The following is a 22,070-nucleotide window of genomic DNA, read 5'->3' on the forward strand; positions in this document are numbered from 1 at the left end:
AATTCCATCTTGCCCACCCCAGGGATGATCCAGGCAATTCCTTCTCCTTGCCTATCCTGGGACTGATCCATTAAATTCCTTCTCCTTGCCCATCCCGGACTGATCCTGGCCATTCCTTCTTGCCCATCTTGGGGCTGATCCATGAAATTCCTTCTCCTTGCCCACCCCAGGGCTGATCCAGGCAATTCTTCCTCCTTGCCCACCCTGGAGATGCTCCACAGCTCCCAGCCGTTTATCTCCACCCCCTCCCGCCCCATTTCCAGTCCTTTTCACCGAAACCGGGCGAATTTCGGGATTTTCTCCCCGCGCGCCTTCCCCGTGACGTCACTCTCCCCCCGCCATGTGACGTCACGCCCCCGCCGCGTGGCGTCACCGCAGCGCGCGGCCCCGGCGGGTGAGCGCCGGCGGAAGGGGCGGGGCTAAAACCGGCGGCACTTCCGGGAGCGGCGCGGGGCGGAGGGGGAACATGAGCTGGTGAGTGCGGGGGGAATCCGGGGCACCGGAACGGGACCGGCGGGGAACCGGGACCGGGAGCGGGGCAGGGCGGGGGAACGGGAGCGCCGGGAGCGGGGCCGGGAGGAGGAACCGGGACCAGCGAGACCGGGAGCGGGGCAGGGCAGGGAGAACGGGAGCGCCGGGACTGGGACCAGCGGAACCGGGACTGGGTCAGCGGAACCTGGGACCCCGGCACGGCGGGGGAACGGGAGCGCCGGGACTGGGACCAGCAGGGCCGGGAGCGGGGCAGGGCAGGGCAGGGGGAACGGGAGCGCCGCACCGGGACTGGGTCAGGACGGAGGAACCGGGAGCGGTGCTGGGGGAACGGGAGCGCCGGGACCGGGTCAGGGCGGAGGAACCGGGACCTGGAGCGGTGCAGGGCGGGGGAACGGGAGTACCGGCACCAGGTCAGGGCGGAGGAACCGGGACGTGGAGTGGGGCAGGGCGGGGGAACGGGAGCGCCGGGACTGGGTCCGGGCGGAGGATCCGGAACAGGCACCGGGGCAGGGCGGAGGAACCGGAACCGCTGGCACCGGCCCGCCCGGTCCCGGCTCCTCACCTTGGGCGCTGCGGGTGAGGAGGAGCCGGGAACGGGCCCGGAGCGGCCCCGGTGCTGAGCGGCCTTGGCCCGGTGGGAGCCCCGGTGCAGGCCCTGGAGCGGAGCCGGTGCTGCCGGGGATGTCCCGGTGCTGGCCCTGGAGCGGAGCCGGTGCGTTCACAGTGCTGGCCCGGGAGTGGATGCTGGTGCTGGCCAGGCTTGGCCCCACTGCTGGGCCTGGAGGGGCCCCGGTGCTGGTCAGGTTTGTCCCGGTGCTGGCCAGGTTTGTCCCGGTCCTTGCCAGGTTTATCCTGGTGCAGGCCCTGGTGGGATCCCCAGTGCTGAGCAGGTTTGTCCCAGTCCTGGCCCTGGTGAGGTCCCTGATCCTGTCCCTGATGGGATTCCCAGTGCTGGCCAGGTTTGTCCCAGTCCTGGCCAGGTTTATTCTGGTGCTGGCCCTGGTAGGATCCCCAGTCCTGGCCAAGTTTATCCCAGTCCTGGCCAGGTTTGTCCTGGTGCTGGCCCTGGTGGGGTCCCCGGTCCTGGCCCTGGTGGGGTCCCTAGTGCTGACCAGGTTTGTCCCAGTCCTGGCCAAGTTTGTCCTGGTGCTGACCCTGGTGAGGTCCCCATTGCTGACCAGGTTTCCCCCAGTCCTAGCCAAGTTTGTCCCAGTCCTGGCCAGGTTTGTCCTGGTGGGCTCCCAGTCCTGGCCAGGCTTGTCCCTGCAGTCACCCCCACAGGTGTGCACCCCTCTCACCCCTCACCTGTGCCCCCACAGCTCCCCTGACCCTTCCCACCGTTCCCCCTCCTGCCTGTCCCTGCCCAGGAGCTGCTGCAGGTCCCCAATGTCCCCATTGCCTCTTCAACTCCATGAAAGTAAAAGTTTTTCCTTTAAAACAAGAGGAAAGAAGAATTCCTGTGTGTTTGAATCAAGCTGATGAGGGCTCAGTATGGGCACACTGGTGCTTATTTAATTGAATTGTATTAGAACTCAATAATATTAGAAATTAATAATATTAGAAATCAATCTGGACTGCTGTGTGTGATTTCTCATGCTGGGTAGTTCTGGAGATCCAGGGCTGTTGTGGGAGGCAAGGATGGGATGGATCAAGAGCTCAAAGGGCTTTTCCTAGCCTGGCAGGTTGAGTTCCACGGTGACAATGGAAAATTTTTTGGGTTGGGAGCTGTGGAAGTTGTGGTTTGGAAATGTACTGCAAGAATGTAATGAGGCACACACAGGTACTGATTAAAACCTGGCATTTGGGCTAAAAATACACATTTATCCACTGGAATGGCTCTGGACTCGTCTCAGAACAGCAACAATTATGGACAGCGTTGGCTAACGAGGTTTTGGAGCCAACTTTTCCCAGGGAATTTGAGGGAAGGGACTTTGGAAGGGACCCTCTGGTCCAGGAGGGGCTTCAGAGCCAAAATGTGAGGAATAAATAATCCCTTCATGCGGGGATGAAGGAATAATTTGGGTGCAGGGTACTCACACTTCCACTTCCCTGTGTCCATCCATCCCCAGGGACTGTCCCTTGTCACCACAGCACACGTGGCTTTTCCTGGGATCCCTTTCTTAGGGAAATTGGATGTTTTCATCTCTTTCTGGAGAGGAATCCAAGGTTGTTGCCTGCTGGTTTTCAGCTTCCTTTTTCTACCTCTGTTGAGGTCAGGATTGAAGGTACTTGAGATGATAATTTAGACTCAGATGTTTATTATTTATTATCAGTTACAGTCTCGCAGCAGTGAGTTTTGTAGCCTTTCATTAACAAGGCACAAAATGGTTAACTATCTCTTGGTACAAGGTCTTTTAATGCTAAACTGTCCAATTAAGAAATTACACCTAAATTATTTCCACTTTTAACCCAATAACTGATCACTTGAAGTCTGCACTGCGGACTTTTCTGTTCAGTTACGAAATACCACCCAAAACCATGAAGAAGAAGGTAAAGAAGAACAACCTGCCTCAGCCTGAAATCATCCATCTTGCTCCATATTTATTCCTATGTTCTAAAACCCCGAACTCTAAATTTTCCACCCTGTGATATCACACACTTCTAACTCCACACCTGTAATTCCAGTGCTGTCAATCCATTTTGGAAGCCTTTTCCACAGCCTCAGATCAAATGCAGCACTCTCCTGGGAGTCAGAGTCTGTCTGCACAGAAAGTCTGTAATTCTCAGCATCCAGAACTCCAACAGTTGCCTGGTGAGCAGAGGTTTGGAATATAGTTATATTGCAAATAGTTATATAGTTATATTCCAGATAGTTATATGGTTGTATTCCAATATAGTTATATCCTAAATAATTATATAGTTATATTCCACTGTAGTTATATTCCAACTAGTTATATAGTTATATTCCAATATAGTGATATTCCAGATAGATCTATAGTTACATTCCAGATAATTATATAGTTATATTCCAATATAGCTATATTCCAGATAGTTATATAGTTATATTCCAATATAGTTATATCCTAAATAATTATATAGTTATATTCCACTGTAGTTATATTCCAGATAGTTATATAGTTGTATTCCAAATAGTTATTTTCCAGATAGTTAACCATTTTGTGCCTTGTTAATGAAAGACCACAAAAGCCTTCTCCACAGCCTCAGGTCAAACGCAGTGCTCTCCTGGGAGTCACAGTCTGTGTGTACAGAAAGTCTGAAATTCTCAGCATCCAGAACTCCAAGAGTTGCCCGGCAAGCGGGGGGAACTCTGGGGGAATTCTGAATCTCTTTCTTCTCTGGCTGCGTCACCCTCTGGAGCGTGGCTGACGCACGAGGGGCTCGGAGCCCGCGGGGTTCCAGTGTGGCTGCACAATCGCCCTCAGTCCAGCCTTGGGTGTGTGCCCTCATCCCTCCCTGTGTGTTTGTGCCCTCAGTCCAGCTCTGTGTGTGTGCCCTCATTCTGACTCTGTGTGTGTGTGTGTGTGCCCTCAGTCCAGCCTTGGGTGTGTGCCCTCAGTGCAGCCCTGTGTGTGTGTGTGTGTGCCCTCAGTCCAGCCCTGTGTGTGTGTGTGTGTGCCCTCAGTCCCTCCCCGTGTGTGTGTGCCCTCAGTCCAGCCCTGTGTGTGTGTGCCCTCAGTCCTGCCCTGTGTGTGTGTGTGTGTGTGCCCTCATTCCAGCCCTGTGTGTGTGTGTGTGCCCTCATCCCTCCCTGTGTGTTTGTGCCCTCAGTCCAGCTCTGTGTGTGTGCCCTCATTCTGACTCTGTGTGTGTGTGTGTGTGTGCCCTCAGTCCCTCCCCGTGTGTGTGCCATCAGTGCAGCCCTGTGTGTGTGTGTGTGCCCTCAGTCCAGCCCTGTGTGTGTGTGTGTGTGCCCTCAGTCCCTCCCCGTGTGTGTGTGCCCTCAGTCCTGCCCTGTGTGTGTGTGCCCTCAGTCCTGCCCTGTGTGTGTGTGTGTGCGCCCTCAGTCCAGCCCTGAGTGTGTGTGCCCTCAGTCCTGCCCTGTGTGTGTGTGTGTGTGCCCTCAGTCCCTCCCCGTGTGTGTGCCCTCAGTCCTGCCCTGTGTGTGTGTGCCCTCATTCCAGCCCTGTGTGTGTGCGTGCCCTCAGTCCAGCGCTGTGTGTGTGTGGGCCCTCAGTCCGGCCCTGAGTGTGTGTGCCCTCAGTCCTGCCTTGTGTGTGTGTGTGTGTGCCCTCAGTCCCTCCCCGTGTGTGTGCCCTCAGTCCTGCCCTGTGTGTGTGTGTGTGTGTGCCCTCAGTCCCTCCCTGTGTGTGTGCGTGCCCTCAGTCCAGTGCTGTGTGTGTGTGTGTGTGCCCTCAGTCCAGCCCTGTGTGTGTGTGTGTGCTCTCAGTCCGGCGCTGTGTGTGTGCCCTCAGTCCAGCTCTGTGTGTGTGTGCCCTCAGTCCATCCCTGTGTGTGTGTGTGCCCTCAGTGCAGCCCTGTGTATGTGTGTGTGCCCTCAGTGCAGCCTTGGGTGTGTGTGTGCCCTCAATCCAGCCCTGTGTGTGTGTGTGTGTGTGTGTGTGTGTGTGCGCCCTCAGTCCAGCCCTGAGTGTGTGTGCCCTCAGTCCCACTGCTCCCTCCCAGGGCTGCTCTGTCCCGGCTGCTCTGTCCTGGCTGCCCCTTCCTGGGTCTGCCCTCATTCCGGCTGCCCCTTCCCAGGGCTCCGTCCCGGCCTCAATCGGGCCATTCACGGCTGCAGGGCCCGGCGTGGTGTCCATGACGTCCGTGGCAGCGCTGACACACGTGGGGTCGTGCCCCGCTGCTGAAATGTCACAGTTCCGGCCCTGGCATCGCTCCGGGGAGGGAGAGCTTTGTTCCAGCCCTGGCTGCTGTGGGAAGTGTTGGATCATGCATACATACATTATGTGAACTTTCTGTCAAGCTTTAAAAATGCTCTACAAGTTCATTTCCTTCAGGGAAGAAGGTACTTTGCTCAGCTTCCATGTGCGTCTCTCTCTGGCGTTGGGCACCATTAGTCCTGGGTTGATTCCTCTTTTTCCAGGGTTTAGATGCTGCAGCTGAGGAAGAGGATGGAGCTTTGTCCTCAGCTTTGTCTTGCAGAGCTGGAAGTAGCACAAACTGCCACTATTTGGGCTCCTGGGCACTCATATCCTTAATTTTTTTGTAAGGGGAATCCCCAGAGATTTAAGGACTGTTGGCAGGTTGGTGCATTGAGTGGGGTGGAGTTAATCCTGGGCCATCCCTCATTACTTTTGAGTTCTTTGTGCTGCATGAGGGCTGGGAATGCGCCCAGGAGCACAGGGAATGCTCCCAGGAACAAGGGAAATGTTCCTTGGAACATGGGGGTTGCTCCCAGGAGTGCAGGGAATGCTTCTTGGAACATGGGGATCACTCCTGGAACACAGAGAATTTTCCCTGGAACCCAGGAAATGCTCTCAGGAACACAGGGAATTCTCCCAGGAACATGGGGAACACTCCTGGAACACAGGGAACACTCCCTAGAACACAGGGATCACTCCAGAGGGCTCCAGCTGGTGACAGAGCCTGGATTAACCCCCCAAATTCCCAATTCCTGCACCCAGGCAGTGAGGCAGCTCTGCCTTTCTAGCCTTGCATGGACAGCTGGGGTTTTTGGAATCTCAGCTGAGCTCCATGGCTTCCTTTGGGCTTTGGATTGGGGCATCCTCATGCCCCTCTTCCTCATGTGCAACCCAGTGATTCCCTTGGCCATCCCTCCTGAAAATGAAGGGAGTGGAGTGCTGGATTTTACTGCCCTGAGTGCTCCATTTTTTATTTATAAAGTGTTTTTTAAAGTTCCCGAGACTGCATCAAACCAAACCTCAAAACCAGACTCCCAAACATCCCCTGCTCCTATTTCCCACTCCCCCCAGGTGAATTCCCACAGGGAAAAGGGGGTTTTCTTTGTCCCTCCCAGAGGATGGGAGGCTGGATTGGTTTGCACAGCCTCAAAAGTGGGGTTGTTGGTTATTCCCAGTGTTTTCTGTTTTATGGATTTGCACAGATTGTTGGTTATTCCCAGTGTTTTCCATGTTATGGATTTGCACAGGTCCTTGGTTATTGCCAATGTTTTCCACATTATGGATTTGCACAGGTTGTTGGTTATTCCCAATGTTTTGCATGTTATAGATTTGCAGAGGTTCTTGGTTATTCCCAGTGTTTTCCACATTATGGATTTGCAGAGGTTGTTGCTTATTCCAAATTTTTTCCATTTTATGGATTTGCACAGGTTGTTGGTTATTCCCAGTGTTTTCCACATTATGGATTTGCAGAGGTTGTTGCTTATTCCAAATTTTTTCCATTTTATGGATTTGCACAGGTTGTTGGTTATTCCTGGTGTTTTCCATGTTACAGATTTGCTCAGGTTGTTGGTTATTCCTGGTGTTTTCTGTGTTAAGGATTTGCACAAGTTGTTGGTTATTCCCAATGTTTTCTATGCTATGGATTTGCACAGATTGTTGGTTATTCCTGGTGTTTTCCACGTTATGGATTTGCACAGGTTATTCCTGTTGATTTCTCTTAAGGATTTGCACATGTTGTTGGTTATTCCCGTATTTTCCGTATTTTGGAGCTGTGACCACGCTGGGCAGGTGCAAACCCAGCCCCAGGCTCTGTTTTCCTCCCTCTGAATCAATATTGATGTTTTTTGGAGCCCAGCGTGGCCGATGGCACCGCTCCCCCTTCCCTGCAGGTTTCAGTGATACTGGGATCAGGAGATGAGCATGGATAAAATAACCTGGGATGAAGCAAGTGGATACCAGAGCAGTGAGTGAGGCTCCCAAACACCTCCCTGTTACCTGTGCAAGGTGCTTTGCACATCCCAAAGTTTTCATCATGGTGAAACTGGAGCGCCAGCCGGGCATTTCCCGGGGTGGAGCAGCTGGGAAGAGCCACCTGCCACCTCCCCTGCCACCATCACAGGCCTCAGAGTGCTTATTCCTTAATTGTTCATTTTTCCACCTGTTTTGTCCAGGTAGCTCCAAGCCAGTGCTCTGGTTGAGCCACAACCGTGTTTCACAACCGTGCTTAAAATGGATATTTTTGTAGCATAGTCAGGGCCTAAAACAGCCCTGCAAAATTCTGCTCGCCCACGCGCCTGGCGTGAGTAATTTTCTTTTGATGGGTGAGTAAAATATCATTATTTTTTTCATGCTCCTCTTGGAATGGGTGGGAGAGAGGATTCTGACATTATTTTTGATTTGCTTAACACTGACACCGCGCCTGGCTCCGTGCAGGATGCAGAGGGACCCGTTCCCAGGAGCTCATCCCTCCGCTGCCAAACTTCAGCAAGGTGCCTTGTTTTCCCTGGCCTGACCTAAAATCCAGAAAATCGATGTTTACACCTCTTTTTTTTGCCTCTTTTTACACCTCTCTTTCCCTTCTCCCCCGCTGCAGCAGCTCGCCCTGACATCCCTGCGTGCCTTAAACCTCCAAGTTCCCAAGGATGGGGCTGAAATCCAAAATCCAGGTGGGAGCACTCACCTGGTTCATCCCGAGGGATCCCATCCCCACATCCCTCCTCTCTCCCCACCCTGTGACCTCCCCTCTCATCTCCTCGAGGAGAGCACCCAAACGGGGATTTGGCGCAGAGTCTCCCTCGACAGAAGCTGTTTGTGATCCGTTGGAATAATTTTTTTTTTCCTTTTTTTCTCCTTTTTTTTTTTTTTTTTTTTTTTTTTTTTTTTTTTTTTTTTTTTTGCCTCGGCGCTGTGTTTGGAGCGGTTGCCATGAGTTCCCGGGAGGGGGGAGCGGGGTGGGACGGTGCCTGCGGTTTCCATGGACACGCCTGGAGCACAGCGAGGAGGAATCCGGGAGATTCACGCCTAACCTGAGCCTGCCCTCCTGCCTGCCTCACCTGGGCACGGCTGCCATCCCCTGCTGCCCGGGAATTTGGGTGGTTTTAGGGAGCCCCAATCCAGGTTTCCAGGATTTTGGGTGGGCAGTGTTGCCTCTCCTTGTGCAGGCTGCCATGAGAAATGCTGCTCAGGAAAGGTCTCTCAGCTTTGCTTTGGACTTCCTATGATGGAAAAGTCCTTCCTTAACGCCTCCATCCTCAGGGAAGCCTCACACAAGCGGAGAGGGAGAAGCTCAACCAAGTTCACTGTGTAGCAAAGTGGGAAAGTGAAGGTTCACATCCTTCCTGGAGTGCTCCCGACCTTCCTGTTGGAAGTGTTTGCAGGAACACTTTGATCTCTCTGGGATAGAGCTGATCCCATGGCCAGGCAGCTTTTCTGGATGCAGCTGAATCCATTCCCAACCCAGCAGCTTCCAAAGGGAAGGACCCAATTCCTGTGCTAGCTTTGGGATGATTTTTGTCTGCACAGGTGTAAAGGGATGGCTTTGTAGGATCCCCCATCATCCCACGTGCCAAAATCCTTGGGAAAACCAGGCTTGGAGGGTCAGGGTCACCCTGGCAGCGCGGGAGGCTGGGTGTCATCCTCCTGCCTGCAGGCACTGAGAGGTTTCTTTCCGGTGAAGGAATTGAGATTTTTGGTGGAAATTCAAAGAGTGAGAAGCTCTGGCGGGCATCCAGGCTATGCTGGCGCTTGGGGTTTCAATGAGAGAGAGAAAAAAAGGGAAAAAAATCCCTGAAACTTTCCACGGGAAGCAGGCATTTCCCACAAGACATGGATTTAGTTGGTGGTCTGGCAGTAATACCAGTACAAACCAGCTTTGGCCACCAGTTCATACCAAAGGGGGACTTGTGGGTCCCCTGCAAATGCCACTCGTGCCCACCTGGGGCAGGAATATTGAATTTAGAGACTCAGTGTCACTTTTCCCAAATTAATTATCATCCAAACTGCCCCAGCCTCTGCTGTCCCCATCGCTGCCTGTCCATCTGTCTGTCCATCCTTCCCTCCCTTCCCAACCCTGCCTGGCAGCTCAGCATCCCCAGGGAGAGCATTTTATCAAAAATATTTGGTGTTTATCCCTTGCTTGTGTGCCAAGGGTCTTCTGGGGCCTGATTAGGGGTGGCAAAGCTGGAATGAGCTGGGAAATAGAATCACATCCCACAGGGAATTTATCCCTCTGAGCTCCATCCCAGCTCCCCACGGCCGGGGGTGATGCCAAGGTTTGATGTCCACGCTAGGAAAGGAGCATTCCTCCCTAATTTAGCAGTGTTTGAGTGATTCCTGCTGGTAATTCCTGCCTTCCAGGAATGCTGGGGAGAGGGAGCTCCACATTTTAAGCTGCAGTTCCCCACAGACCTCATGGAGCTGCGTCCCCCCCCCCCGCCTGGGAGGTTTGTTTCCAACTCTCCTGTGCATCCAGAGGAGAATTAACTGCTTTGGTGTGTGTGGCCCCGCGTTTGCTCACGGAAAAGCCAAGTAAATAGATGAGATTGCTGGGGAAACTTCAGAGAAAAAAAAATCAGCCACAGCTTCTCCCACCTTCCCCTCCCTGGGGTTCCTGAGCATCCCCGAGCAGAGCTCGCAGGATTCTCTCCACCCACACTTTTTTCCCCTTACTTTGAGCTCTTCCCACCCTCTCCCTGCAGCGTTTCACCCTCCTCCCTCCCTCCCTTCCTCCCCCCTGAACCCTGCTGCTTTGCCGAGCTCCAGGTGCCCCGGCGGGGCCGTGAGGGGCCGGGGCGCTCCCGCAGCCCCGCGGGCTGGGAACGCTCCCGCCTGTGACTCAGCGCGCTCGGCTCTTCAGGAACGGCATTTCAAGGGATTTCACACCCCAAACACAACCCCAGCTTTCTCTCGCTCAGCAGAAACGAGACATCAGCAAAGGAAAAAAAAAGCAGCACCGATTCTGGTTTTTCTTTGGTGTTTATAGAGCTTTGAAGGTACCAGGGAGATGCGTGGAATTCGTGGCACTGATGGATATGGATCCATATGGATCCACCTTGCCCTCACCCCTGACTGATGGATATGGATCCATATGGATCCACCTTGCCTTGCTTTGGGGTGCAGGGAGGTTGTGTGGGGCTGACCCCAATCAAAGGGACCCACAAGGACCATCCAGACACCCCAAAATCCCACCCTGGGAGCGTTGTTCAAATGCTCCTGGAGCTCTGGCAGCCTCGGGGCTGTGCCCATTCCCTGGAGGGCTGTCCCAGTGCTTATCCCAGCCTTTGGGGGAAGAATCTTTTCCCCTCAGTTTATTTTTATTATCCCCATCATGCATTTTTTTAACCTCTTGATTTTGAAGCAGAGGGTTGTGATGGTGCTGTCTCAGCTGCACTTTGTCCCCCCCACAATTTTGCAGGCAGGGACACAACTCCCAGAGGGACAAAACTTGGGTGCCAGCAGCGCTTTTGAGGCGTGGGGTGAATCCATTTGGTTTAAAAGCGCCAATAAAATCCATACCTTTCATCTTTTTTTTTTTTTCTTCCTTCTTTCTCTCCTTCTCATCCATCTTCTCCCCCCCCCCACCCTCCCAGAGTATCATATTAAAAGGCAGTGATTTAAAAACCAGGAAAATTATGTAAAATCGTAAAATAGAACAAAAACCTCCAATAATTGAGGAACAGACCTGACTTGCACAGGGTTATTTTTTTTAGAGGTTTTACTGAGACAGACATAATTACCAAGTGGCATCACGATGCTGATGGAGATATTTACTGCTGCACTGGAGATTTGCAGCGCTCCACTGACTTCCCTTTGTTTCTGGGAGGAGAAAAGGGATTTTTGGGATTCTTTGGTGGGGTGAGGATGGGGAATGGGATGGAGCAGCACCCCCTGTGCTCCCTCTGCCTTCCCTTCCCAGCTCTGATCTCCAACCAGTGGCTTTTCCTATCCCAAATTCCCTGGATTGAACCATTTTTCCAGTGACAACACCAGGTTGGGATGCTCTCTGTGTCCCCCATAGGGACAGCTTGTGCACAGGTAATTCTTTAATCACCTTTTTAATTGTCCTTTCCCATTATGAACCAACCTGGCTACAGCTCCTTGCTTTGTTCCCACCCTGCAAACTGGTTTTAAGTGGGATAACACTCCCCTGAGTAAAATCCTCATTTTTTTTTATCCTTTCACCACCAAGTTGGTACCATCACTTCCAAAAACATCAAGTGACAGAGTGGTGCCTCATTTTGGTTTATATTTGACCCACAGAGGAAAACACAAAGGGAAAAAAAAAAAAATCCATATATTTTTGTTTTCTTCCTGTAAGGCACCACACCCCCGGTTATTGACAGGGAAATTATACAGCAGAGTGATGTTTGTTTATAAAAGGAGGGTGATTCACACTGCCACAGGAGCTGGAAAGGGTTAAACCCAAAATTACACCGGTCCTGCTGGAGAACCATAAACAGGAAGTTCTCCCGAAAAAAAATATTTAAATTTAAACCTGGTGACTCAGGTTGGCTCCAGAGCTGCTCAGGGAGGGTCACAGGGGGTGCAGCCCTGGATTATTCCAGTGGGTAATTACAGCCTTGGCTTGAAAACAACGGGAAAAGTGGGAAGAGCAAGGGTTGGAGTTTGGATAATCAGGTTTTTTTGCTTCGTCCTGCCCCTTCTTCCACTACAAATTCCTTCTCACAGTTGGATTTTCCAGCAGGTTACACTGATAAAAATATTTCCTGGGGGTCTAGCTGTTGTTTGGAGCAGTGCTGGGGGCTTGGAAGTGGAGCTGGTGGGAAGAAAATGGAAAACCAGCAGTGGGAAAAGCCAGACTGGGAGGCAACAACACAAAATCCCAAAATCCATGGTTTTATCTCAAGTTTTGTGTAGCAGCATGAGAGTTTGGGCTGGTCCAGTCCAAATTCTCAGGAGGGGACTCAGACACTTTTCCAGAAGCTCCTGGTGCAGATTTGGGATGGGAAATTGCAAGTGGAAGATTCCATTGGAAAGGAATGGGATGAAGCTGAGCTGTAGGTGAAACATCTTTGGCAAAAAACCACTTTAATGTCATTATGACCTCAATTTTTTTTCTATTTATTTAAAGCATCACAACCCAGAAAACATTTGGGAGATTTTGGCTGAGATGCTTTAACCAAGCAGCACCTCTTTAACTTAATTAAATCCATTGACAACAGCAGCTGAATTCCTGGATTTTCATTATACTGATAGGTGAAAGAAATCCAATTATTTTCAGGCTGCCTGCGTGGTTGCTCCCAGCTGACCCAGCCACCCTTACATATGTTGTGTAATTTATTTAGAGTACTCTTCTCATTCAGGTAACCCAGATTTTCCTGGGAATTAGGGATTTTAAGAATGAAGGCTGTGCTGGCAGGTGAGCCTCTCCTCCAGCTGTTGGAGCAGAGGAATCCTTTGAAGCAGCTCTCAGCAGCTCCAGACACCGGCTTGTTACTTTTTTTTAATATCCTCTTTCTAAATATTTACAGGCTCTGTTTGGGATTTTTTTTTTTATTTTTTTTTTTAGTATTATTTTATCCTCCCCAGCAGATTTGGTTTGGAGCAGAGTGAGTTCTTCAGCTGCTTGTGGAGCATCCTTGCCTTGCTTTGGGGTGCAGGGAGGTTGTGTGGGGCTGACCCCAATCAAAGGGACCCACAAGGACCATCCAGATGCCCCAAAATCCCACCCTGGGAGCGTTGTTCAAATGCTCCTGGAGCTCTGGCAGCCTCGGGGCTGTGCCCATTCCCTGCAGGGCTGTCCCAGTGCTTATCCCAGCCTTTGGGGGAGGAATCTTTCCCTAAAATCCAACCTGGCTCTCCCTTGGTGCAGCTCCAGCCTGGGTGCCGTTCCCTGGTTCTGTCGCTGTCACAGAGCAGAGAGCTGCCCCTCTGCAATGCTGAGAGGTCTCCCCACAGTCTCTCCCACCTCTCTGGGGGTGCACAGTGCACAGAATGGGGGGCTGCCAGCTCAGGACACCCCCGCTGCCCCCCAAAGCCACCCCCAGCCCCAGCGCTGCTCACACATCCCCTTCTCCTCTCTCTTTTCCAGGATCCCGTTCAAGATCGGGCAGCCCAAGAAACAGATTGTACCCAAGACAGTGAGTAAACCAGTTCCCCCTTTTTAGCTCCAGCCTTGGATCATGTGGCTGATGAGTCAAGCCAGCACTTTGACTCGTCCCATTTTGCAGCGTGTGGGAGGGAGCTGGAGCAGCAGAACCTGTTGCCGCGTGTGACCAGCGCTCGGCTCCTCGTGCGAGGAGGAGCGAGGGGGAGCCCCATGCAGGCAGAATATTTTGGTTTGGGAGCTGTTGAAATTAGAATTTTTTTAAAATTTTTTTAGTTTTTTGGGAGGGGTGTGAGTGTGTGTGCGGGGTAGGGGAAAAGAGCTCCCTTGGTCTGGCACAGTTTTCCTCGGAGATGGCTGAACGGGTTTGCTTCCTTCCTTCCTTCCTTCCTTCTTTCAGCAATGGCTTGTTTGTTCATCCTTTCGGAGCAGATGGAGGAGGAGGAGTGGTTCAGATCGCTGAATATAACTGTTTCCAAAGAAAGGCTTATAAGCTGAGATGCTTAGTGCTCGGGCGTGAATTAATTTGTGCTGCACAGCATTTGCTTTAAAAGCAAATTAAAAAAGCATTTTGTATTCCCGTGGATTTGAGGCTCCTACCCCAAGTGCTGCTGCTTGCAGCTGGCTGTGGTATTTTCCCTTCTCAAAGCAGCTTGGCTTTGCATTTGTCCCATGCCAAAAAAAAGCTGTGGAACCTCCCAGGAGCTGGCCCTGAAAACTCACCTGGATGCCTGCTCTGAAAAGGGAGCCCGTGGGGCAGAGCTTGTCCCTGTGGTGGCACTGGTGCCCTAATCCCCTGCACAGACTGACATCCCTGATCCTTCCTCTCCGGGACACCCAGCTAATTCCGCAGGATGCGTGGGCACCCGAGTTTGTGGGGCAGTTTCTCCTTGGGACATGACATTTCCCTGGAGGCAGAGGGCTAATCCCACCACTCCCTTCAGGGCTTGATTGTCATGTTTTATTTTAAAGGATTTGGTGCTTGCCTGCTGCCGTGGAGCAGCAATTTTCTGTAACAGCTCCAAACTGTCAGTACAGAATTTAAGCCAGGCAGGCAATGAAGACAAGGACTGATAAAATTCCTCCGTGGTTCTCCTGTGATTTCAGCTGCCCTTTTCCAGGGGCTGGTGATCCACCAGCGAGGTGCTGCTGCCTGTGATCCCTCAGGTGAGGCAGCCCAGCCCCAGCCCTTCACAGCTCTCCCTGCTCGTGTCAGGAGCTCCCACATTCCTTGCTCTACAACATTTTGCTTTTCCCAGTGCTCCCAACACTGATGGCCTTCCAGGCTGGGGCAAGAACCAACTGCTCTGCAGTTCTGGGTGTCTTGGCCAGCTCTGCTGGGCATCTCCAGCCCACCCATTCTCACATCCCGGTTTAATATATTCCATTCCTTGCTGTTTCCTTCCCCTTTTAGAGGTTTTTCTCCCCTAAAATCAGCCATCTCTGTGTTCAGGCTCCCTGCAGATGAGTGGTGGCACCTCTGAGATCTTCCCTTCCCCGGAGCTGCTGGAATGTGCTGTTCTGAAGCAGTTGGCAGCCTTTGCTTATATATACATGTGTGTGTATTAAATAGAACAGCTCAGAATATCCGGCAGGCAGAGGTTCATTCAGCACCCAGAGCCTTTCCAGGCCTTTTCCTTTTCCTTCCTTCCTTCCTCAGCTCCCTAGGAACAAGGAACAAGATTCAATGTCAACAAAGTTGATTTCTAAAAGGCTTCCACTTGCCCTGGAATGATGATAATGATGGTGGTGGTGGTGGTGTTGCTCTCCAGGCACCAGATAGAGGGAAAGCAGAAAACAGGAAGCCCAAAACCTTGGAACTTCACACCCAGTGTGGAGTGCAGCTCTTCAAAGCAGAACAAAGGGCAGGAAACCACGGATATCCCCCAGGATCAGGCACTCCATGTGCAGTGGTGTGCAAGGGATGGGGCTGCTTTGATGGTGTGCAAGGGATGGGGCTGCTTTGACCTGCAGGGCCCCAGATTTACCTCCCAGTTGCAGGCTGAGCCGCTCCATCTGTGCAGGCGTTGGGGAACAGCAGCAGCAGCAGCCAAGGGCTGGGATGTTCCAGATGTTGGGCTGCAGGAAGTGGGAAGGTGTGGCATCTCCAGGGCTGCATCCCAAGCCCATCAGAAGGGAAGTGGTTGTGGGGAGAGGATCTCCCACTCACAGAGACCGCACCACAAAAGAGGAGGTGAGGGGGAAGGATTAAAAGAAAGCAGCATTTGTGAGGATGTAACTTCCTTGGCTCTCCATGAGGCCTGGGACTGGAATCAGGAGAAGGGGGTGGCTTTGCTGAGAGGCTCAGCCAGCCAGAGAGGCTTTTTTGTTGTCTCAGTGCTGGGGCTGGTGTCAGATCTAGGCCGGGAGTAGTCCTGAAAAGCAATTTGCCTGGGCTGCCGAGGAATTAGTCATGACTGGCTGTGCCCACTCGCCTGTGATCCTTTGGAGAAGGGCACGGTGTCAGGCACAGTTTAGCTCCAGAGGGAGAAGGAAACCCCGGTAAGAAAATATCAGCTGGTGAACTGAGGTGATCTCCCCCTCCCCAGACATGGCTGTGCTTTGTTTCCACCTTAACCTGGGCAAATCCAATTCCAGACAGCCTAATCTCTCTCCCCTCCTCTTGCCTGAAAAGAGCAGCTGTCACCGGGCTCGGGGAGCCGGGTGGGAGGATCTAATGCTCCGAGAGGACCTGCTGTCAGCAGGGCCACGGGCCCACAGCCCAATTAAACTAATGCCCAGTGATAGGAGTTAAACCTGTTAGAATTATATCTCTGCATGTTTATTGCTCAGCCACGAAGCCTCTTATGGCAGAGATGTTCTTCCCTCGCTCGGGACAGCTCCGCTCCCAGCAGAGGCTGCGCTGCCGTCGGAGCTGTCTCGTCTGCCCAGCTCTCCTGCAGCTGCTGCTGAAGTTCACCTGTGTCCCCCCAGGTTGTTCCCTGCCCTTCACCGGGGCTGGGATGATCCAAGCAGGCAGGAGCTGGCCCTGCATCCCCCCAGTGAGGTTTTACCTCCCTCCCTGCTTCGCTCGGCCCTGCTCTGGCCTGGGCTGACTCAGACCGCTCGCCCTCCTCCTCCTCCTTGCTGGCCTGAGTCAGCTTGGCAGGGAGTGGAGACCTGAGCTGCCAAACCTCCTTTCCTTGACTCATCCCAGCAGCTCTGCCTTCCCCAGGGGTGTCGGCCAGAGGAGCCCTGTGAGCAGCAGGATTCCGCTGCAGCCCTTTCCATTGGGCTCCACCAGCGAGCTGGAAATCCCAGCACAGTGGAGTGAATGTCATGGGAATGGTGGGGTGAATTCAAGTGATGCCAGTTAAATAGTTTTGCTGGTTTTCCTTCAATCTTTTCGGGCCAAACTGGTCTCTGCAGTTGGGAGGTGCCTCCTTTTTTCCTTTTGTCACTTTTCTGGGAAGTTTCTTGCAGGATGGGGATGTGGAGATCTTGCTGGGTGGAGTCTGTGACATCCCAGATCCACCTGCACTCTGCAGCTCTGGCTCAGAATATTCACCCATGGGACTTCCCTTGAAATTCTTGATGGGATGGCAGGAGCTCAGCAGAAAAATCTTAGTTCTAATTTCTATGGGTTTCACTTTTTTTTGGAGAAGAGGAAGAAGGAAACACTTCCCTCTTTTTCCCAAAATCCACAACGATGCTGAGACCACTGGGAGATGCAGAAATCAGCTCATCTTCCTCCTCCAGGAAAAAAACATGAACCCCAGGGGGATGGGAAGGTTCCTCACAGTCCCTCATTTCCATCTCTTTGTAGTGTTGGCTTCAGCCTTGCTCCATTGCCTCATAACCAGGCTGGTGATGCTGATCCTGTGCCCTTCAAGCAGGAGGGATCTGATCACAGGTGGGAGGCCCAGTGTTTGCAAACAAAAAAAAAAAAAAAAAAGAACTGGGTGAAGGAGAGAACGTTGTTTTATTTCAAAGCTTTCGAGAGCTCGTCGCTCTTGATGTAGATTTAAATAAAAACCCCGAGACGAGCGATTTTTGCATTACCCAGCCCCTGTGCCTGGAAGAAGGAAAAAAAAAACCTTTCAATACAGAAAGTGTGGTTTGATTTGGAGTTTTCAGAGAGAGGCTGCAGAGCAGTGGGATTATTTTAATAATACGGAAACTTCCCTCCAGGATATTGTAATTTTCTTGCCTGTACTTCTTGTTCTCGTTACTCTTAACGTGCTAATCCTCTCCACAGCCTCTGTCGGCTGCGTGTGACCGTGGAGAGCTGCTGGCAGTGGGAATTACTGTGTGCTCTGCAAAATGTTCCCAAGCTTGTCCTCCTTGCAGCTGGGAGCACGTGAGAGCAGCTTTTCCCTCTGTTTTTGTGGGATACCCAGGCTCCAGCCACGGCTGGGAGCCTCCCTGAGCTCGCAGACTGTGGGGACTGGGAGCCAGTTGCTGCCTGTGGGCGTGAAAAATAAGAGCAATCCTTGGGCAGCTGTCTCAGAGGGATGGGGCTGGGGATGTGAGTCAGGCTGGGCAGCTCAAGTGTGTCTGTGTGGAGTCACCTCGATGCCGTGTGGATCCTGCTCCGGCGCCGGGGTGGGGGCTTGGGGGAGCTCGGGAGGTTTGGGGGGTTCACAGCACCCAGAGGGTCGCAGGGTGGGGAGGTTTTGTCTCTGTGGAATGAATCCTAAAGTCCCAGAATGGTTTGGGTGGGAAGGGAGCGTTAAACTCATCTTGTTCCACCCCCTGCCATGTGCAGGGACCCCTTCCCCTGTCCCAGGGTGCTCCAAGCTGGCCTTGGGCGCTTCCAGGGATGGAGCAGCCACAGCTTCCCTGGGAATTCCATCCCAGCCCCTTCCTAAAATCCCACCCCAATCTCACTTGTCCCGGTTTGAAGCCATTCCCTGTGTCCTGTCCCTCCATCCTTGTCCCCAGTCCCTCTCCAGCTCTCCTGGAGCCCCTTCAGGCCCTGCAAGCTGCTCCATATCCATTAAGGCACGATGCCTTTTGCTTACTGCACAGAAACAGGCAAATCTGACAGCAAAAAAGGGGCCAGAAACCCTGAACATTCACAGGTATTCCACAGCCAAAGCTTTTGGAGGAGCTGGTTGCTGAGCAGATCCTCCTAACCACAGAGAGGCAACAATAAGGGAACGACACCCCCAGCCTTTCAAAGGGGGGCACATTTTCGAGTCGTGCCCGACCCTGTGTGGTTTGCAACCAAAACAATTCACACCTAAGGCCTATTTATAGAGTGCAATAGAGTCCCTGGGGATTTTAGCAGCCGGAACAGGCACGGGGATGGAGGGTGAGCTTTACTATGTGCTGGTTACCTGACCTGCAGGGCGCCAGCTGCCGCGCATTTCTGCGCTCCCCGAACGCCAGGCACAAGTCGTGTGAGCTGCCCCCACACTGCTCCGTGGCTGTTCTCTCCAGCACCCAATTTTAGCAGCACGAAAAGGGAGCTGGAGCTCCTGGGAGGGTTTTTTTGGAGCAGAGGGATGGGAGGGGGGAGAGAGAGAGAGAGCCCAGCTCGCATCCCCCGGATGGTGGGAGCGGATGGTGAGGACAGCTGGGAGCTGGGATGGGGCTGGAATGTGGCTGGGCACTGCCTGCCCTCAGATCAGGCTGCTGGAGTTCAAGTGCAGCCCAAAAAGGTGTTTAAAAAAGGAGATTTTAAGAAAATCTCCATCTTCAACCCCCTCAAGCTTTTAACAGCAATTCTGCTTGAAAAGCAAACATCCCCGTTAAATTGTGGTGCTGCATCGAGGCTGGGATTGAAATCTCAGGGCCAGCAGGAAGAATTGGAACAAACCTTTGGATCCTTCTAGTCCTGGCTGCTCGCAGCGCTCTGCATTTCCTTAATAGCACGGGAGCTTGACAACACAAGTGAACCCAGCGCTGATCCCATGACAACAAACGCGCACGGATTTACTCTTGGCTGGTCAATTGAAATCCATTTGCTTCTCTGGTTGACGAGGTGTGGAATGAATGTTTTAAGTGTGTTAAAACAGTCAGCATGGAAAGAAAGTTCCTTAAAATATCTCCTATCACTGGAGGTTTGCTGCCAGCTAGCAAGTAGGAGGGAGCAGGCACTGAGGTAGCATCGGGAGAAGGCTGTGCTGGAGCTCAGAGCTCGGAGCTCAGGGTTCCCCTCCCTTTTGGAGGTGTCACAGTGCACTGGGGTTGTGCTCCAGCCCAAGAATCTCATGGGAGGGAGCGGTTGTAGGGATAAGGAGTGTGTGTAGGGGGTGAATAATGCAGAGATGGTGGTTTGGGGGGGATTTCACCATCCTGATGAGGATGAGGAAGGAGGAAACAGCCAGACCCACCTCAACGGGGCAGGAGGAGCAGCAGCTCCCCTCTGTTTTTGGGAGAGAACACAGGTTTGTCCCCCAGCACTGAGCCATGCTGGGTTGTGACTTCCCTGCCTTTCTAGCATTCCCATTTATTCCATCAGCTCCCAATCCATGTCCTGGAGCACGTCCTTGGCTCATATTTGGTGCTGGCTCCAAGAGAGTCTGGAGCTCCAAATCCCCAACTTTTGAGGTGTAACTCCCATGAAAGCTGCAGCTTGTGCTGGGCTCAGCTCAGCATTTCCCAGGGACAGCTTTCCCTGCCCTGCAGTCCCCTGGAGCTGATTTCCATCTCTTCTTTCCACAGGTGGAGAGAGACTTTGAAAGGGAATATGGGAAGCTGCAGCAGTGAGTATCAACCACACTGGTCAGACAGGACTGGCCACATGCTTCCCTCCTCCCATTGCATCTTCCCAGGGAATTTTAGCCAGGGATGCTCTTCCCAGTGAGCAAATCCCTCACTGCCCTGTAATTTCCAATTCTTCAGGGTTTTCTCTGACTGTTCAAAGGTGTCCTCAGAAGTATTTGCAGATTCTGGCAGCTTAAAAAAAAAAGAAAAAGTGTAAAATTGCCAGAAAACTGCGGGGTCCCTGTAGAGGCCAACAGCTCAGAGGACCAGGAGTGGCTTTGCCATTCTGCCTGTGTCACAGGAGCTCACAGGGATCATCTGGAAGCATTTGGCTTTACCATTTGTGCTAAGTGTGAGAACTTTCAGGAAATATGCGAACTATGAATAAGAGATCACCAACTTGAAAAGGTTAAAAACCATCTGAAAACAACCCGAAAGGGTTGAGCTGCACTGAACTTCATCAAGCCTTGCCTGGATATTTTTAACTCCCACCAGAAGCCAGCATATTCAGCCCGTAAATGATTTGTTGCACGTATGATACACTTGGGTTTCTTTCTTTCCAAGATTCCGACTTTGCCTTCTTTCTCCCATCTTTCAGATTGGAAGATCAGACCAAAAAACTTCAGAAGGATATGAAGAAAAGCACAGATGCAGATTTGGGTAAGTGACTGGAGGATACATAGACTGTGAACTTGGCCACAGAGAGATGAAGTGACTTTTCTCGAGATCACATGAGTAATGTGTGACAAGTCTGGAAAACAAATCCAGAGCTCAGTCCCACTCAGTTTGCTTAGTTACAAGGCCATCTGCGAGAGGCAGCTCAGCCCAGGGAACACAGGGAGTGCTGCGGGCTCAGTCCCCCTCTCCTCAGCTCCATGGCCTTGGACAAATCCCTTCCTTTTGTTTGCCTCAGTTTCTGCCACTGAAAAAACCCAGGAGTCGTTGTTCAGTCTCAGATTATCCAGCAGGAGCAGCTCCAGCTGAGCCCATTGTGCCAGCAGTGCTTTTTCACCTCCTTCAGTGCTCCTTTCACCTCCCTCTCTGGAGCCCCAGAAGGTGGGATGGGTCTGGGGGGCACAGCTGGCCACATCTGGCCGCGTTTCCCGTGGGAAATGCTGACCTGGCAGCTCTCCTTTGGGAATAACCCAGCTCATTCCCTCGCTGCCTGCCTGTTTTGGCTTCCCCTCTGGCAGTGGGCGATGGAGGAAGCAATAAACAGCTCTGCCTGCACGTTTGGGGTGACATCTGCCCTTTGCAGGTGTCCTGTGCCGTGTCCCAGCTCCCTTCACATCCCTCTGCTTGGAACCTGCTGTGCCCAGAGAGGGATCCAGCACAGGGGAGCTGGGTTTGCTGGATGCTGGTTGCTGAACCTGCAGGAGGGAGCTGTTCCAAACCCAGATGGTTTTTCCCTGTGTGGTTTGGAGCAGTCCCTGTGTGGCCCCCACAGCTCCGGAGCCAAGGCAGAGGCAGCAGCACAAACAGGTGTGGGCTGCACTGGGCCTGCGCTCAGCCCGCGGGACTGGGGTCAGGGCAGGGCAGGGCGGGGGGAAGGAGGCAGAGCTGGGGCTTTCCATGGTCCAGGGTCTCACCTGAGTGTGTGAGTGTGAGTGTGAGTGTGAGTGTGAGTGTGTGTATATCTGTGTGAATATTGCCTGACACAAACACAGATCCCGCCTCTCACCTCTGGGTGTGTGTGTGTGTCTGTGTGTCTGTGTGTCTGTGTGTCTGTGTGTCTGTGTGTGTGTCTGTGTGAATATTGCCTGACACAAACACAGCAAACACAGATCCAGGGTCTCACCTGTGTGTGTGAGTGTGTGTGTGAGTGTGTGTGTGTGTGTCTGTGTGTATATTGCCTGACACAAAAACAGATCCAGGCTCTCACCTCTGTGTGTGTGTGTGTGTGTGTGTGTCTGTGTCTGTGTGTCTGTGTGAATATTGCCTGACACAAACACAGCAAACACAGATCCAGCCTTTCACCTGTTTGTGTGTCTATTGTGTGTATGTATGTGTGTGTCTGTGTCTCTGTGTGTGTGTCTGTGTGGATATTGCCTGACACAAACACAGATCCAGGCTGTTCC

General features: G+C 52.5%; 1 protein-coding gene across 1 annotated transcript in view; it reads left to right on the forward strand.

Annotated features, from left to right (window-relative positions):
• The first annotated feature begins 219 nt into the window (after nucleotides 1-219).
• The window catches only part of BIN3 (bridging integrator 3), a 50,654-nt gene continuing 28,803 nt past the window's right edge, over nucleotides 220-22,070 (forward strand). Inside the window, exons 1-4 of the mRNA XM_054294675.1 lie at nucleotides 220-474; nucleotides 13,324-13,372; nucleotides 19,951-19,991; nucleotides 20,591-20,652. Of these exons, the coding sequence (XP_054150650.1) occupies nucleotides 467-474; nucleotides 13,324-13,372; nucleotides 19,951-19,991; nucleotides 20,591-20,652 (160 nt within the window). The 5' untranslated portion in view covers nucleotides 220-466. The remainder of the gene's footprint in view (nucleotides 475-13,323; nucleotides 13,373-19,950; nucleotides 19,992-20,590; nucleotides 20,653-22,070) is intronic.

This window comes from Melozone crissalis, unplaced genomic scaffold (genome assembly GCF_028551555.1).
Source record: "Melozone crissalis strain CALT ecotype California unplaced genomic scaffold, PUWL_Pcris_2 ptg000295l_1, whole genome shotgun sequence".
Lineage (NCBI taxonomy): Eukaryota > Metazoa > Chordata > Aves > Passeriformes > Passerellidae > Melozone > Melozone crissalis.